Below are 17834 nucleotides of genomic sequence, written 5' to 3' on the forward strand. Positions count from 1 at the left end.
ATGTCATTTTAACAAGAAATATACATTTAAAATTGAGTAAACCTCGTTACATACTCTGCAAGAGCAGAGAAATTTGTTTTCTCGAGGTGGCAAGAACAAGAAGAAAGTTTGTTCTGGCCTGGTCATTTATACTTCACGAGAAACTCATGTGCAGACATTTCAGCTTTTTCACCAATCACAGAACAGTTGTTTGACACCACAAAAAAGTTCTGCCCAGATGACATGTCAAAAACAAGCAGCGAGACCTCTCAAACAAAATTCTCAGTTCTTGTTGAGTACGTAAGCCTTAAGAGTGACATCACAGGGGAATAAATGAAAAGTCTGAGGATCAAATGAGGTAACAATTGTCCATTTGATATGAAAACAAATATAAGACATTATTAGAGCAGACCATAACTGGGACATCTTTCATTTTATTACCTATACTGTAGGCTGTTAAAATATGTTTCTTTCTAGATCTGTATATATGAAATATCAAGGCACACTGCAGCTGACTGCAATGCTACAGCTGCAGAAATACTCTTCTGATATAGGCACTAGTTAGTTATAGTTAATTATGAAAATCAGAAACCCAAACAAGCACCATGTCAGTAAAGAGTTTGCATTCTGTTTCAAAACATCTGCTTGTTAAAAGAATTGGTGCCATTTTAGAGGCTTTTTTTAAAAAAATATAGTAAATTGCAAATTGGTCAGTCTGTCCTTTGCTTGAATATTTGTGTTGATAACGTTTCTTTTGCAGCTTAGTCTAATTTAAAGAAAAGTTCAAGATCATGAAGAACTACATCTCTCTGATGGTCTTTCTTCCAACTTTTGGAAGTTTGTAAGTTCATGGAGAGAGTTCATGGACGTCCAAGGAGACCGCTGGTTCATCTGGCGGTGCGCTGTCAATCACAATGCTCGGATGTGTCTCTTGGGTGTCCATGGACACAGTCGAATTCGAAGAGGGTGTCGCACCAAAGTGCGGCCCATCCACCGACAGAAGCATTGGCGTTCCCAATCGTTTTAGACTGTCACTCATGGTCATATGCATCTCCTCTGGCGTCACGCCCATCTCTTTGCTGTACTCCGACGGCGACTTCCTCTTTATCCTCTCATACGATTTGTCCTGATTTTCCGCGAAGGTCTCACTGTCCTGAAATCGACCGAACAACCAGATGAAGAACCCGAAGAGGAGGAATGCTGCCAGGCTTGGAATAAAGGCCAGGCATTTGACATCCAGACTGGCTCCGACGTAGCGGCTGTGGAGGAACATGTCCCGCTCCACGTAAGTTAAATTGGTGTCGGGATTGATGTTTGTGGAACGCCACTTGTATGTGAGCGTACTGTGGTTGAAGTCCCCGAGTGTTTCCGGCTCCTCCACTGTGTAGATCTTCTCACCAGGCCCAATGTACTGGCCGTACTCGTAGGGCTTATAGAAGATCTGGTTCTTCCACATGTTAAGATCCAAAATCAGAACAAGGAAGATGATACCGTAGTTGAACCACTTACCTGCAACGAGATATGTGACTTCAGTTAGATCATAAACCAGGCCAACCTTGACAGCTTAGCAACAAGTAAACATGCATGTACTGTACAGATCATTAAACAGACATATTGATTGATGTACAACTCAAGCCTCCTTTAGATTTAGAGGGCAGAGTCCGACAGAGAGAGCTGTCCCATTAATTTATCAGGAATACCTCTCGCTTTGCATACAGACAGAGAGATCCATTTGCAGGTGTTACTTCCTCTACAGTATCTCCTAACAAGATCACTATATTACCATGAGACAGCCATCTCCCCAGGTTGACTGATAGTAGGCAGATGTCTCCCCGGGTATACGTGACACAGCTCCCTTCCCCTCCCCAAGATATAATGTTAATAAGCTTTTAGTTAAACCAATCACGTTACGACAGAGCTATTTCCATAACGCTTAATGGATATGCAATGCATTAGGGTTAACAACCTTTTGCGAATCACAGAGCGTTTGAACAGCTTAACATTTAGCGCAGGAACATTGGTTTCGCCTTCTCTTGACGGTTGTGAGGCCGTGTGCACGCCGCGGAACAAAATGCAGAAACCAGGAGGACGGTTTTAAATGGGAAATATACTCATTTGCCAAGAACATTAAGGCACAGAGATGTGACAGAGGATGGGAGAAGCGTCTCGTATGACGGGGAGGAACCTGTGCGCCACATCAGCTCACATGTATTATAAATATGGTTTAACCAACAAACATTTCCACACAGAGAGAGGAAACTAGAGCATCTGCAACATGTTTTGTATTGTTCCACAATCACATTCAAAACTAGGACAAAGTTTTGTCTCTCTCATTGACAGTTTGATTTGTTTCTGCTACTGAATCGGTTTACCAGGGTATGCTCCTCATAAAACGATTAGCTTTTATGGTCTGCAGCAACTCCCTGTGTCCATGTGTACCTGTGATATGAATGTGGTACTCCTCCTTAAAGACACTCTTGCAGACAGGAAGCTTGACCTTCACATGTGTTGTTGACATCCCTGGCAGATTCATATCCAGGTCACCCATGAAGTGAGGAAACTCCCAGTCCTGAAAATAACACACACACACACACCATATGATCCTATATTGGATGCTGGACTCTCTCACATTAGCTGATGTTAAGTCTCAGTGGAGCCTCTTCTTGCACTGACTGGAGGTCAAACATGGTGCCAGTCGCTGTAGACTGCAGACTACACTGTGTGTTTACAGGCTTGTGGAGTGTACTCGTGTGCACTGGGATTTGAACATGTCAAAATACATCAACAGGCAGTCCAAACTGACATTTAGAAGCTGCCTGTGCACTGTGGTGTCACTTAGCTTGTTTTGCTGGTATGTGTTGATATTGGATGACTTGGATGAATGAGGTCACTCCTCATTCAAAGAACAAATAATTTATAAATTAAAGGCAGAATGCATAACTTTACAGATGGTAAGACATTTTTCTTGGTCTACTGTCTACTTTGCACATTGTTTGTGCAGTCATTTGTAACTTAGTAACATCAGATACTAGAGATGGTTGAACATGAAAAATTTGTTGGACATAAGTGCCATAATTGCTTTATTTTACTGTAGACAGACAATATAAACATTTTCTCCCCAAGATAGTTTTTTATCTACTCAAGTATATGCTATAATTGGTTACTGTGCATTGTGAAAAACTAATGAAATTCAGAGAGACAGAGAGGAAATTTTTAATGTTTTTAAACTGTTTCTTTCTACTGAGCTGACATAATCCTCTTGTAAATTAGTATTTGGTGCCATTGACAAAAAAAAAACAAGACACACTTAGTTTCCCCTTGATTCTTGTTATTTGCAGAGCGTCTAGTTGCATGCAATTACCACATGTCTGAATTCACTATATATCCTCATGTGATCTAAGGTCTCCTGTGCCAATATCTATGAACAGCGTAACAGCTTGATAATAACCCCTTGGATATTAATTAAGTCCTCCACTCTTCTTCCATAACTGCAGAAATCTGACATTAAGCTTGGAAAATGCAGAGAAACAGCACAATTATACAAAACAAACATTTTTAAATAGGAAAACCCTGCTCGGAGGCAAATCCAGACAGGTCCTTAGTTGGGGCATTAATTAGTTTGAGAACAACACCACCCATCTTTTCTCAAGGAGATGTGAGATTAAAGGTTTTTTTTTTTACAACCTGGACCTGATTTCTGGCATAAAATACAATCGTTTACTCACCCATATAACTTTGGTGTTATTTGGTGTCTTTAGTCAGATATTTATATCCGCGTATATACATATAGCGGGAGTGACTGGGGCACTGCAACGCAGCCTCTAAATAACGCATTATCTGCAGCAAAACTCGTTCATTATTCCCCGTTGAGTCTGGAGTTACCTGTTATCATCATCCGGGGTCTGTATATTGACCTACTAACCTCTGACCTGGATGATGTCATCTCTGAGCGCAGCGTTCACCCCGCGCGGCTTGTTTACCTGTAATTTGCTACTGCTATTTTTTTGCAACATGGCTGAATATTTTTCCGATTCTGAGGTTGTGGAGGACGACTTTGTTTATGATGGACGTCCTCACTGTTTTGAGCCAGAGTATACGGATGAGGAGCTCGTTGAAATGAGGATGCAGAGGTAGCTGGCCAAAGAACAACAAACCGCTGCACGTCCGTGAATAGATAACAGGAAACTCTGGACTCAATGGGGAATAGCACTAACGTATCATAACAAAATATTGGTGAAATGAACCGAGTTTCGCGGCAGATAATGCGTTATTTAGAGGCTGCGTTGCGGTGCCCCAGTCACTCCCACTATATGGATATACGTGGATGTAGACATCTCACGAACGAAACCAAATAACATCAAAGTTATATGGGTGAGTAATGCCAGAAATAAGGTCCAGGTTGTAAAAAACAGTAGTTCCCCTTTAACTATGGCAGCGCTCCAAGATGGAAGTGAATGAAGCTGTAGGGATGCATTTTTATTGACTGGCTGAACGTAGCGACGGATGCGGGGACACAGGGACTGTAAATAAGTGTAGTAAATGTGCTTGCTGTACACTGTGCAGAAAATGAGAAGGGCCCATCATAAACAAATCCCTGCGAGTGGGCTATGATATACGACAAGTTACAGGGAGGGAGGGAGAGAGAGAGAAAGAGAGAGAGAGAGTTGTTGGAGCACTGTATATGTAACACTCAAAGATGTTCTCCCATGCAATCGCCTGCTCTTTGTAATTAGCATAATAAACACAATTCAATTCAATTTTATTTATATAGCGTCAATAACAATACAAATTGTCTCAAGACGCTTTACAAAACTTGGCCTGAAACCCCCAGAGCAAGCCTGAAGAAGTCTGTATATTTAAGGGACACCACATATTGGTCTTGCAGCGTGCCCTCTACCTGCTAACAAGCCCAGTGAAATACGTTCATTAAACATTTGGAGGAGCTGTGCTGAATTAGGCTTGCAGGAAAATCCACATACATGATTGTCCTGTGGTTCTGGGTCAGGGCTACTGGAGTGAGAAAAACAACAACTTCTCCCACACTACTTCTCCTCAGTACAAAGTTTGTTTTTTATTAGACAAACACATTTGGATATTTATGAGCCACTGACACAGGATTTATTGATGTACACTCTCCTGTGTGAGGGAGGACATTGGGTGGGAAAAAAGGGAGGATGGAGAAAGTGAGAGAAAAACTCCAATCTTGTGAGTCATCATTAAAGAAAATAGACTCGGCCCATGAAGGAGTAGGAGGAGGAAAGGGTGAGTTCATGGCTGAGGTGTTGGAAAAGAGGGATGGAGGGACTGAGAGAAAGATGTAGAAGAGTAAACAGTTTGTATAGCCATATAGTTTATATAAGTGTATGTGCGTGTCTGTGTGCGTTTGTGTCTGTGCCAGCTGAGAGTGATCAAACAACTTTGCTTTGTGCTGCAGTGCCCCATTGATGAATAGGGAGGAAGGGGGAGGAAGTGGAACTGGTAAGATGGGTAGCGGACTAAGCCAAGAGACGTCCCAACTCCATTTTTTTAATTGGACAACAGGGGAGCGGTCTACCTGCATGACAATGAGAAGGTCGAAGACCAAGATGAAGGAGGCGAGGAAGGCTCGGGAGACCTCATCGCTGGGCAGGAAGCCTCGGTTCAGGTTGTCCCAACTGATCCAGTCGGTACTGATGACCACAACCACCACCGATGTGAGAGAGATGAGCACTGCCCTGCAGGGGAGAGGAGTAAAGTCAGAGAAGAGGAATAAAATGAAAGGGAGATGAGGGATACAAATGGAAAATGGCGGAAAGAAGGGAAAGTAGGGAGAAATCAATGACAAAAAAACCTGAATGGGTGTACAGTTTGGAAGACAAACAGCTCATCTTCAGCAGAAAAGATAAATCTTGCACGAGTCAGTTTATCTTCATAGTCTTCTTCATTCTGACAAATAGCAGCAGACAAAGCTTCCAGGAAGAAGAATGTGTGCAGACGAAAAAAATTGTGGAGGCAGACAATGTGAAACAATATAATTAAAAACTCTACAGCGTACATATTTCCATGTATTTACATTATACACATGTACATTATATAAACCAAAATGTTTTCTTACTGCATTTTTTTTTCACACTTACTTGCGTTTATTCGTATTACATTGCTGTAATTCTGCATTTACTGTTTACTGGAACATTTCTCAGCCACAGTGACTTAGTATTATTATTCGCTGTGTATTTTGTCTCAATGTCACCCAGCGATTATTGTGCTGTTGTGTGCCTCCTCGCGTCGCACATCGGTTGGCTGCACTGCAGATAGTGACTGCCAGCTCATATCCCATTTCAGCTGTTGGGGAGATAAATTTTGAGGGTTTTTATTGTTCCACAGTGGGATGCTTATTCTCAGTGTCGCCAACTTTTGGCGCCATCCTTTACAGTTTGCCACGGCCTTTGGTGCATATTGCCATGACATATCCAGCAACACATTTATCAATCACATTTCAAGCACTGGATTCCAGATGATGGCTCGTCAAATCAGGCACTGATTTTGACAGCGCGTGTCAGGGTGCCCATCAATAAAATGAACGGCTGCAGCAAAGTCCCAGAACAATTGATCTGCTTACATTCCAATCGCAGGTGAATCAATCTCATTGGGGAAATGGTAAACGCTGCGGCCAAACTGTCTTTGAAGTTTGAGATGTCAACGTCTGAAGCTCTGTGTGTACATATCAAACAGATGTCACGCTGTTTCATTGTCTTCACTTGTCCTTCACTTCTCACTGTGACCCTAAAACGAACCAGTGCGGAAGGCGTTTGCATGTCATATATGACAGACAGTTACATCACATCCAAACAGGGAACGGTTCTACTTGTCTGTCAAGTAATGGCCATATCAGGCATGGGTTGCGGCATTTGTTAAGCGTTTATTTCAGGGTCACACCTCGTGGTACAAGTAAGTAAAAGACAGGGTTATGGTTCGTCCTGCGACCTTGTTGTGTCCATTGATTTTCACCCTGTTCTTCTAATTAAAGGTGCTGACACTGAGTGAGGGAAGATGAACACAGCTATTGACTGTGTGTAACCCTGCAACGGGCTGGAGAGACCACAAAACACACACAAATCTACAGAGCAATATATAATTCATTTAGTAAGGTTGTAAAATACAAATAGCCCTGAATTTCTTCTGTATATACGGTTGAGGATAAGCACTGTTTCACAGATTTTTTTTTTCTTATTTCAGAGTAAGAAAATGACAAACCAGAAGAGCACAATCCTGTTGTTGCCTTGTTTCCAGAACCGCCGGGCCGCTTTGCCCCAGTCTGGGTAGTGCTGATCCTGGAGCATCATATCTGTGACCTGTAGAAAGTGAAATATATATATAAAATTAGTTAATTTCTAGAAGATTGGATGAAGAGGAACTCAACCCATAAAACAGTTTAGCTTAGCCTAGAATTATGAGCAGAGAGAAGGGGAAACGGCTCGTCTGTTCAGGCTTTGTGTTCAGATAGGGTATTTTGTTTAAAATTAAACAAATGATGTGTTAAGTAGGAGATTTTACTTTTGACAGGCTAAATGTTTCTTTTGGTTAAGCCAAGGAAACCTGCTCCTAGGTGGAGCTTCCAATTATATTGATTTGGTATCAGATTTGGTATCAGTCTTCTTAGGAAGGAGAAAAAGTTTATTTCCTAAAATATATCTTCAAGAGAAATCTTTTAGCTACATGATTAATGTAGTTTTATATTTTTCCAATTTTGCAACAAACCTTTGGGTCATCCAAATATAAGAAATTGTTTTAATTTTGTGTGGAAGATCTTGGCAAACCACAAAGAATCTTAAATAAAATCTATGCACAACACTGTAGCACCATCAGTACTGGCTGTATGACATCTTCCATAGGTGTGGTGCATTGTTGCTCTGCCTGAAGCACGTAATTTAAGTCAGTTTAAATTCTGTGGCAGCAGGAACAGTGCAGACTGACTATGTTAAATAAGTGTTGTTTTTCTGGTTTACAACGCAAATTAGCATTGGTTTTGCTGGCATTTGGTTTAAGTAGGATGAGCCAGAGACATGCTAGTCATGCTGTGTCATGAAACTATAAGCAAGTATTGTGTACCTGTGGGAAGTGTAACCTGTGGCAAAAACAATATATTAAATCTTACTTCAGAGCAAATACAGCTTTTTTTATTTAATTTGGCAGGTGATTTTGTTAGCCCAAAATAATTGCCAAGATGTGTTACCAAAATGGCTGCAGAGTGGCAAGACTTGCCTAAAAGCCTTTGACAGAACCCTGAACAAACACCATTGTTGTGTTGTACATTTGTGGTGAAATACTAATGACTAAGGGATTACTTTCAAGCATTTTGGTTAGTTTTGTTATTAATGTTGCATTTTTACCAGTTGGGGATAAGGTTTTCACACTGTCAGCCTTAATATCCTCTCTCTCTCTCCCTGATTCACCTTCTCCCTCGCTGCTTCCTCCAGCTCCCTTCCGACCAGACTTCTACATTTCTGGTGAGGGAACTTGTCAAGTTGTCTCCGCTGTGTGCATGCCGGTGTCAGAGCCCCACTCCTCCCACCACAGGTAGCCCACTCCCGCTGAAGCTCTCCTCTTCTTTTCATGTTGACAAATGAACACAGGTAGCTCCAATGTGCTCTGTCCCTCCCTGTACATTTTTGTTTCCTCTGACCCTCCTTAGATCACAGCTGCGTGTTTTGAACTAGTTTAGTGTGGATCAGGATCCACCTCACCTAGAAAAAAGACAATTGTGTGGAAAATGGTTCCACTGTGTATCTTAATTTTAGATGATCATAAGTACAGTGATACAGTGACACTGCAAGGCATATATTTAAATTTAAAAAGCGGATGAATAAAATGCTGTCGCTTTTACCTTCATTAGGGAAAATCACCTGAAATCTTATACCAGTGAAATTACAGTATTGTTAAGCAGCTAGAGACTGAGGATGAGGACTGCAGATTTGGCCATGTGACTGTTTTAACATTCTGTGTTACAGCATAAAAGCTGGACAGTGTTTTTTTGAGCATTTAGCAATTAAGCTTAATCTGTACACGCCACAGGCTAAATGAAACGTTAATGCAGAATCTGTCACGTAGGACGACGTTGAATTTTTGACTGGTCAGTCAGTCACTAAATGAAAAGTAACGGTATCACGAAAATTGTTTGTGTAAATCTAGCAAATCATGCTGCTAGCATAGCTAAAACAATTATTTCCAGTGTGTCAACATGTTTTAAAATTTTCAGGGAGTAATGGAATGTATTGGCATTAAGTAATTTATGTATTTAGAAGTATCTTCATTTAGTTCGTTAGTTTTAAATCTCTCTCTCTCTCTGTCACTCTTTTTTTGTGTGGTAAAAAGCATACCACTACCTAGAACTCAACATCTTTGGGTAAGTTTTATTTTTGTCCAGCTTAAAAATTGGTGGTCAAACTGCCAGCCTAGCTAGCTACATACTTAGCTATGTGGTTAGCCAACTGCTAATTAGCTAGCACTGCATCACAGTAGCTAGCTTCATAACCAGGGTAAATTTCCAGTTATATAGAGTAATACAAGAGATCTCCTAGGTATTTAAGAAAGTATTTAAAAGTCAAAACAGGTTTTAGTTTTTCAGGTTTAAAAGTCCATTTTTCCCTTCATGAATCCAAGCTTATCCTGTGGCAAGGATACGTCAGAGTTTGAATCTCACCATCCAGGCAGTAACAAAATCTCCCATCCATGTCCCCACTGCAGCAATCTTCATAAAACTCTCATTCCTGATGCCCATGTATTCTGTCACCATGTGAGCCCTGAAAGGAAAGAAGACCATGAGTGAAAGGGACATAAAAAATGTATTATATGAGATGAGGGTAGTAAAGGCAAGCAGAGAGGAAGGAGGCAAGAGGAGTGGCAAAAAGAACCAAGAGGGAGAAAGAAATAAAATGGTCACCGTCGCTTAGTATCATGATGCTAGCCGTCAGAGTCAATCAATATCAATCTAATCCTGTGAAAACAATAAGTGATGGCTCTACCTCCCATGAAGCCTGCTACATTGTAAACAGTTTATGTCAACGCAATGGAATGTACACAGTATCACCATTTTCACTTGATGCTGCAGTTTTGGGCAAATTATTCATTTGTTTGGCAAATTTGTCTCGTGTCTGATTTCAGATCAATACTGCCAAATGCATCCAAATGAGATCCCTCCTACCTGCTAACGCACTGCATCTTAGTGAGTTCAGTTAGGATGCACAGCAGCACAAAGGTAGAGCATAGACTAGGCCAAGACACTCCATTAGAGAAACTAGAGAAATCTCACATGCAATAGTTGCTGATAAGAAATTACATGATTTCTTTGGAGTCCTAGTTACGCCTTCATCTTTGTACAGCAGGAAAAGCTGTTGTTCAATCCCGCAAAATCCACCCAACCAATACATTCACACACACACACACACCCCCACACACACAGTCACCCCCCCCCCCCCCCCCCCCCCCCCACACACACACACACACACACATCACTCCATTTTCTGCAGGTAATAGCACAGGGAGGGGGGAAAAGAAGAAAAAGACATTTTCAGGCCGCGAGCAAACGGCAATAAAAATGTTTTCTATTGCACAGAAGGTTGAGAAAATCTTGCCTTCAACCTTGCTGGTGTATATTTTTTCCCAGTACCTACAGTGTTTCTCCATGATGATTCATTTGTATTTCATCTTTCTGCAGCGCTGCATTAGGAGTTCCATGTTGAGGGCTGCTCACTTTGTAAATGGGCTGTGGTCACACAAGTCGAAACAATCCCTTGCAATCGCAGCAGAGGGCTCCCCTAAAATGGCTCCCATGGCATAATCACAGAGCCATTTGTCATGTTTGTGCCAGGGCAGCCGGCTCAGCCAGCTTTGACCCTCTGTGGAATGTTATCAGTTTTCCCACACTTGTTCGAACATAATATTCAAAGACATGTCAATGCCTTTTCATCACATGCAAGAAATTACAATTTTGTGCTAAAGAGGGTACAGAGTTATAGAGTTATGACTTTGGATGTGACCCCCATTTGACTTTAAGCAGAGAAAAAGTCAGTGTTAACTATTAACGCAGTTTCTTCTTTGTTGCTAAGCAGTCATTATGGTCACTTTGCAGCTATAATATCTACCTCATTTAATTTTATAAAGTCTGAGCTTCTGAAGACACATTTCTTTGTCTGTTCTGGCCCATTGGTTCACAGTTCTGCCACAAGTCAAACTGCTATTTTTTGTATTAAAATGAAATGATCAATCTTTTTTTGTAAATGCAATTTGAATTTATGTTGAATTATTGCTTATTATGCAAAAGGAGACGACTAACTGGACAGTAATGTGGTAGCACACACAAACACATGTAAGTTCGTTAATGTAAACATTTTTATAATGCACTTTTGCACTTGGCACTAAAACAAGGAGGAAAAATCTGCAGCTGTCGATAATTGTACGTTATAATGCTATTATGGTACTAGTCCAGCTAAGTCCTGACCACTACAAAACATCATCTTATTTACTAAAACAAAAGGGGTCTATCAGAATCCTACTTGCTCAATACCCTGAAATCGTGTCGAAAAGAAAATGTGCCAAGCTAACGAATTTAACAATAGCAATATCTAGAAATAATAAATGCAACTGAAGCATGTATATCTAAAACGAACAAAGGCAGCAAACATTTCATTGCATTATTCCAAGGGCAGCTCATGGAAGTCATTGTAAGAAATATGCTGCTGGATGTGTGAAAGATTACACAGGCTGGAAATCTCCCTGACCTAAGTGATAATGGCACTGATGAATTCATTTTACATAACTAATCATGAATAAACATTTGTTAAACCCAAGAGATATACAATCTCTTATCAGTGACTGTTTTATTTGCTTGCATTCATTTACCATGCTGGTAGATTTTTCTACTACTTTCTGTATGCGGACAACTGAGCCAAGACGTGCAGAGAATGCACATATTCTAGGCGGGTATAAATGACATGTTGTGAATTTTTTATCTAAATGTAATTTAATGACAGATTCCTGACAGTTAAAATATTGACACAGACTAAAAGAGGAAAATTTTCTCCACAGTTCAATGCCGAAATGAGAGGCAGTAAAGAAAAGGACTCTTCTCTGTGACAGAATCCACTCAGTGCAACTGCAAATGTAACCTTTCCCTGAGTAAGCACCAGTCATCGTCTCAGTGGACCTGCCCCTCTGCTCAGCCGCTCGCTTCCTTTTTCTCAGCCAACCAGGGAGAAGGAACAAGATGGATGCTGGTGTCATTGTGCTGGCCAGCGTGACCGATGGGCTGATTATATCAACTCATCTCTCTGGCCACAGAAAAACGCAACACCTTGCCTTGTCACTAATAGCCCTCATCTGCCTGCATATTATGGAAAGTTGAAACTTGCTCTTAATACGGTAAAGCAGCACAGTATGGACAGATCTCATTACAGCCCTGGCCTCCCTTGTTGACATCTTGTACGTGAATAGACACCTGCCACATTTAGAAAAAAAAAAAATCTCTTACAGCCCTAACAAACACAATGGTAAATCACTTCGCTGCGACCTCGTGTTTGCTGGCTGGCGTCAAGGGCACGTTTTCCTCTAGATGGATACATTGCAAATGCATTAAACGGATTCCTGTCACTGGCTTGATGTGTGGATGTCAAGCTCTGCTGTGCACAGTGGTTTCTCAGCAGGTAACGTGAGACAGGAGGAACAAAAAAACAAAAAACAAACAAAACAAAAAAAAAACAAGGGCCATAATGAGAGACATGGCAAATGGCAAAAACATTTTGTTTTTTAAGCCAGAGAGGTGCCAAGAAAAATGAGTCAAGATCATTGGGGAATGAGTACAGGTGCTATAGGTGGGCATACAGGATTAACCACCCTCTTCTTGAAACCCCTACCAGTGATTTCAAGTCTGGGCTAAGTCGCTGTTCTGGCGAGACATTTAGATCAATCACGGCAGCAAAAGGAGCATAAAGAGGGAAACAGGGCAGAGAGAGAGGGAAAGAGAGTGAATGTCTTACTCCATGCCCCCAGTCATCAGCAGGAAAAGGTTGTAGATGTGCGAGAAGATGAAGAGGAATAGGATGGCGCTGAAGAACATGGTCATCCAGGAGCCGTGGTCCTCGCGGAACATTTTCAGGCGCAGGTATCGACCTAAAGGGAGCACAACAAGGACACCGCCGTCAAGCAGAATGACAACCTGTCTACATGCATGACCACGTAAATGGAGATGAAAGTAAATAAATTAGTCACAGAAATCAATAATGTCCTACTCTGTCAGATACATACCCTGTAGACAAAGAAATTAAGATTAAAGAACACTTAGAGGTGTCCCTTGTGGGACTCCGAAGTGATTGTCTTTTTCCACCTACTTTCAACACTCACTCTTTCATCATCGGCCTCAACAGAAAATATTCTATATACGTATCACTTAATGACTCGACGCCGTAAGCAGACACAGGACAGGAAACTGATTCAGATACATAATCAAACAAGCTCAGCATAACTCCTGAAGACTACAAAGGTTTATTAACGTTTATTAAGGTCTCTCGGCCAAGTATACTTGTGTATACAAGGAATTTGGTCTCTGCGTTTATCCCATCCGTGAATTAGTGAACACACAAAGCACACAGTGAGGTGAAGCACACACTAACCCGGAGCAGTGAGCTGCCATGCTACAGCGGCGCTCGGGGAGCAGTGAGGGGTTAGGTGCCTTGCTCAAGGGCACCTCAGCCGCTTTCTACCGGTCGGGGTTCGAACCGGCAACCCTCCGGTCACAAGCCCAAAGCGCTAACCAGTAGGCCACGGCTGCCCCTGTTTGCTTGTTGTCGCAACGACAACTTTTTTAACCCTACCTGCTCGTAATAAAATATTTACAACTTTATTTGTATTTTATTCTGGACAGAGTGGAATAAAAAAAAATAAAAATGCAACATAAATTATTAAGAGATCTGAAAAATACCATTTAATGCAAATAGACATGAATAATGTAGATGCACAACAGCTGTTGTAGCAGCACCAGACCTAGGGGAAATCTGGACCAACAGCAATAGGCACACAGACTAAGAAGTAGGCTACTCTGTAGTTAATACATAAACTCTGTAGGTGGATAAAGAGATGACTAACATTAGCGCCTTACTCAGTCTGCCTCACTTATTTCTCTGTTACAAACTTGTTACCTGTATCTCAGTTACTATGAGTATAAGTGCAAATCATTTTACAAACAAAAACATTTCACCAATTAAACTATGGCAAAAGTGTATGCAACTCTTCTCCATACTGTCAATAACATGTACATAATTTGGAAACATTAAATAATACATGAAGTTGTATGCTTAACATGACATGATAATATCCCAACCACATTCTTACCGTTACATCTTCTCTCAATGCCTCTCCAACGGTAAAGAACAATATTTTACAATAAGTAAAACTACTCAGAACAAAGTTTTTCTGAGATGAACACATACTTGGTAGTGACTGACTAACATCCTGACAATATTTACAACACATTACACCATTACATTTCACAGTTTATATTGTCACATATTTATACAGCTCCTGAGACGGCAAATACGGTCGCCATGACAATGAGCCACCATATCATTTACAACATAGCTAAGGTTGTGGCACGACTTTACACAACCTGACAATTGTATTCATATTAAACTTAAAACTAACAATACTTTACTGGCGCTGCTTGTAGAGATAATTTGAAACCACTGAGGTAACTTTTCTGTACCTGTAGGTGGATGAAGGGAGGACAAACATCATCGTCTCACTCCAAAAAGAGCTCGTTTATTTCTGAGCTGCGCATGTCTCACTCTGTAGCTACACTCTCTCAATGAACCCCAATACACAGCATTAGAGCGCCCTCTGCTGAGTTTAAAGTATACTACCTCAAGATAGAAAATACCAGAAACTTGAAGGAATAGCTCTTAAATATTGACAATAAATGTGGGGAGTGTTTCATAAAACTTAACATGCAGGATTTTTATTGTACTATGTCTTCATGCAGCTCAGCGGTCTTGGAGGAATGTCTTCTCATCTTACTACTGCACCTGCTATAGATGGTTAGTAATGACAATTAAAACCTCTTTAACCTTTGACCTTTGACCTTTTTTTCCCAGCCAACTACACTGTCAACATCCTTGGTCTAACTCCCACACTGCTTATGTAACAGAGACAATCTACTTTGTACATCTACTACCATCAATCAGACCTGGGTCAAACAGGCTTTTCAAATAAAATAAACTCAATAATTCACATTCCTGAAGTCTCAGGACTCACAAGAGACAGATTCATTAAAAGGGGCAAAACAGAGGTTGATTCATCTTGATTTTTAGCCTCTACATTTCTATTGTGACCAAAAGTATCACGTCTTTATACTTTGAAGGCTTAATGAATTCAAAGTTGTCAATAAAGTTGGGAGAGAAAAAGACATTTGATTCTTCCATAGCAGTTCTTATCGTGCAGGTTTTATGCTCCACAGTGGGCAGAACGACTTCGGGCAGGTCAAATCTTTGGAGCATGTAAACGCTTACATCTGTTTGGATCATTTTAATGAGCACCCGTGCAAACAGTTCAGCTTGAACTTCTGGAATATTGGGTCGAAGAAATATTGTCAAAGAAAACGTATTTAGTAGAGAATGGAATGAGAGGCCGTTTACAAAGCACTGTAGATGAAAGCTGAACAAATGCTAGCCATTTTGTTTTTGGTAGCCGATCTCATTTGCTTCACAAAAGCTACTCATCCAGCAGATCTGTACAGAACATCAAGAGAGATATATGAGATAATGAAATAGGACACACTGTGTCACACAATGACTTTGCAATAAGTAAACAGCAAATATAACTGCCAATACACAATTCCTGCTAAAATGCAGATTTCACACATTTGTAACGGGAGTTTTCTGTTTCTGCTGCAAATATTACCAAGTCAAGATCACTATGACATTATTTGGGTACATACTCCTTCCACAGCCACAAAAGGTACTGAAGATGGGTAGAAGCAGCCATGGCGAGAAGATTAACAATGCAGTGCAAAAAAAAATAATGGTCCAGTCCCCCTTTAATTTAAAAAGCATTTCAGAGAAAATGTCCAAGTATTTGACCATCAGTTTAATTTTCTGCACATATGTGGTGAACCCTAACCACCAAGGTTACTCAGTTAAGCGTTAACTAAGAAATCCTCTCATTGTGTTTGTGTCCACACACTCACACAGACACTGCCAGACAGACAGCAAAGCAGAATGCTCCATTTATTTTCCCATTACAGCCTGGCTGGTTTACTCTCCAATAGTTTTACATGCTGTTCAATCTATGCTGGCTCACTGTAAGTTGTTTTTTCTACAGCGCACATAAAAACAAAGATGCTGAGATTCCAAAGGAGAGGACGATTGTTATTGAGCTGAAGTGCAGTTATAATGAATGAGGCTCCTGCTGAAGGTTTGATGGCTTAAATTATTTTGAAATTTATCCGTAATATTAGTTTAAAGTTTGGTTATATTGCAGCAGGCAATAACAAACTTGAATATTCTCTGGACATTAATATTCAACCTTAACATTGTGAAGGGTTAAAACACAAACCAGAGTGTCCTACTGTGAGGCCACACCATACGTCTTGCTCTGTGGTATTTCAGGGCTCATCACAGTTGCATAATTGAATTGACTTGCATGGGTGAACTTAATTGCCTCCAGTGCCAATGAGCCCTGGTTTAGATGTGGGTGCACAGTGTGTATCGGCAGATCTGACTTTAAAAGCAGCACGCCACGCCGTTGAACAAGGCCGTCCTCTCACTGCCTGTATGGGCAGAATTTAACCAGGGGCTTATGCGGGGCCATTCGTTTGAGTCACTGCACCTCCCTACAGTACAGCACCCCGATAAGGATTGATTCATGAGCACTGTTTACAGCGAGGCTCAGCCCAGCAGAACACAACAACAACACATGGACAAGGAAGCCACACACAAAGGGGACCACAAATAAGAGAAAGATACTCTTATCTCTTTCTTGAGCTCACTTACAAACACAGAACAACCTGGTGTGTTACTCAAGAGTGTAATTGTGACACTTTATTTGTCATTTATATAATGTGGTAGTTAAAATGGACAGAAATACGATTAATTTATTGAACATTTGTAAATTCATGTGATTTAAATAAAGTTAACATGGTTGAAAACATTTAAATACGACTAAAATCTAAGGCTCAGTCGTTATGATTGATTAGTCATGCCTGCTGAAGCCAGAAGGGGGAGCTCTCGGCCACGATGCCTCATTCTTGATAAAGCTGTCAAAGGGAAAGCATCTTTGATAGCATTTTTATTGTTATCTCCACTTTTAAGACATAGAATGAACATTTACATTATTTAAATTGTGATAAATGTTTACTAAATTGTTTTTATTATGAATGGTGAGCATTGGTGGTTGGGTTAAGTTCAAGCCCGAAACACTCAGAGAGTAAGGTTGCTAATGTGCATATATTCATTTGGATTTTATCAGAAAATTGTGCATTTGTGTGTTTCAGGTTTACATTTTCAAGTGTACTTAGCATTTTAGTTTACTATAAAATGAAGTAAGCTGTTATAGATGAGCTCATGTCCACCTTCCTTCAAGATGTTTCTAAATCAAAGACGTAGCTCTGTCGCCATCTACTGCTGCTATGTGGACACTACACAGACGTGTAACAGATGGGCAATAGAAAACACCATCTACACATTTTTACCATGATTTTGAGGGGACAGCCTAATCTATGAGTCAGAAAGCAAATAAAAGCATCCTTTTATTATTTATTTTGTCTTGACATACTGACCTTATTCTGTGCTGTTATGGCACATCAAACTATGTCTTAGTACTGTCTGAATTCG

At 40.6% G+C, this 17834-nt stretch overlaps 1 protein-coding gene across 2 annotated transcripts in view; it reads right to left on the bottom strand.

The window, feature by feature from the left end:
- Positions 1 to 217: 217 nt before the first annotated feature.
- Positions 218 to 17834, bottom strand: part of tmem117 (transmembrane protein 117) — a 32317-nt gene continuing 14700 nt past the window's right edge. For both annotated transcript variants that reach the window (XM_084555254.1, XM_084555255.1), the window contains 6 exons: positions 12990 to 13122; positions 9659 to 9758; positions 7213 to 7310; positions 5534 to 5693; positions 2419 to 2548; positions 218 to 1488 (listed from right to left, as the gene is read on the bottom strand). In XM_084555254.1, the coding sequence (XP_084411380.1) occupies positions 827 to 1488; positions 2419 to 2548; positions 5534 to 5693; positions 7213 to 7310; positions 9659 to 9758; positions 12990 to 13122 (1283 nt within the window). In that variant the 3' untranslated portion in view covers positions 218 to 826. The remainder of the gene's footprint in view (positions 1489 to 2418; positions 2549 to 5533; positions 5694 to 7212; positions 7311 to 9658; positions 9759 to 12989; positions 13123 to 17834) is intronic.

Source organism: Chelon labrosus (genome assembly GCF_963514085.1).
Source record: "Chelon labrosus genome assembly, chromosome: 11".
In the NCBI taxonomy this organism is placed as follows: Eukaryota; Metazoa; Chordata; class Actinopteri; order Mugiliformes; family Mugilidae; genus Chelon; species Chelon labrosus.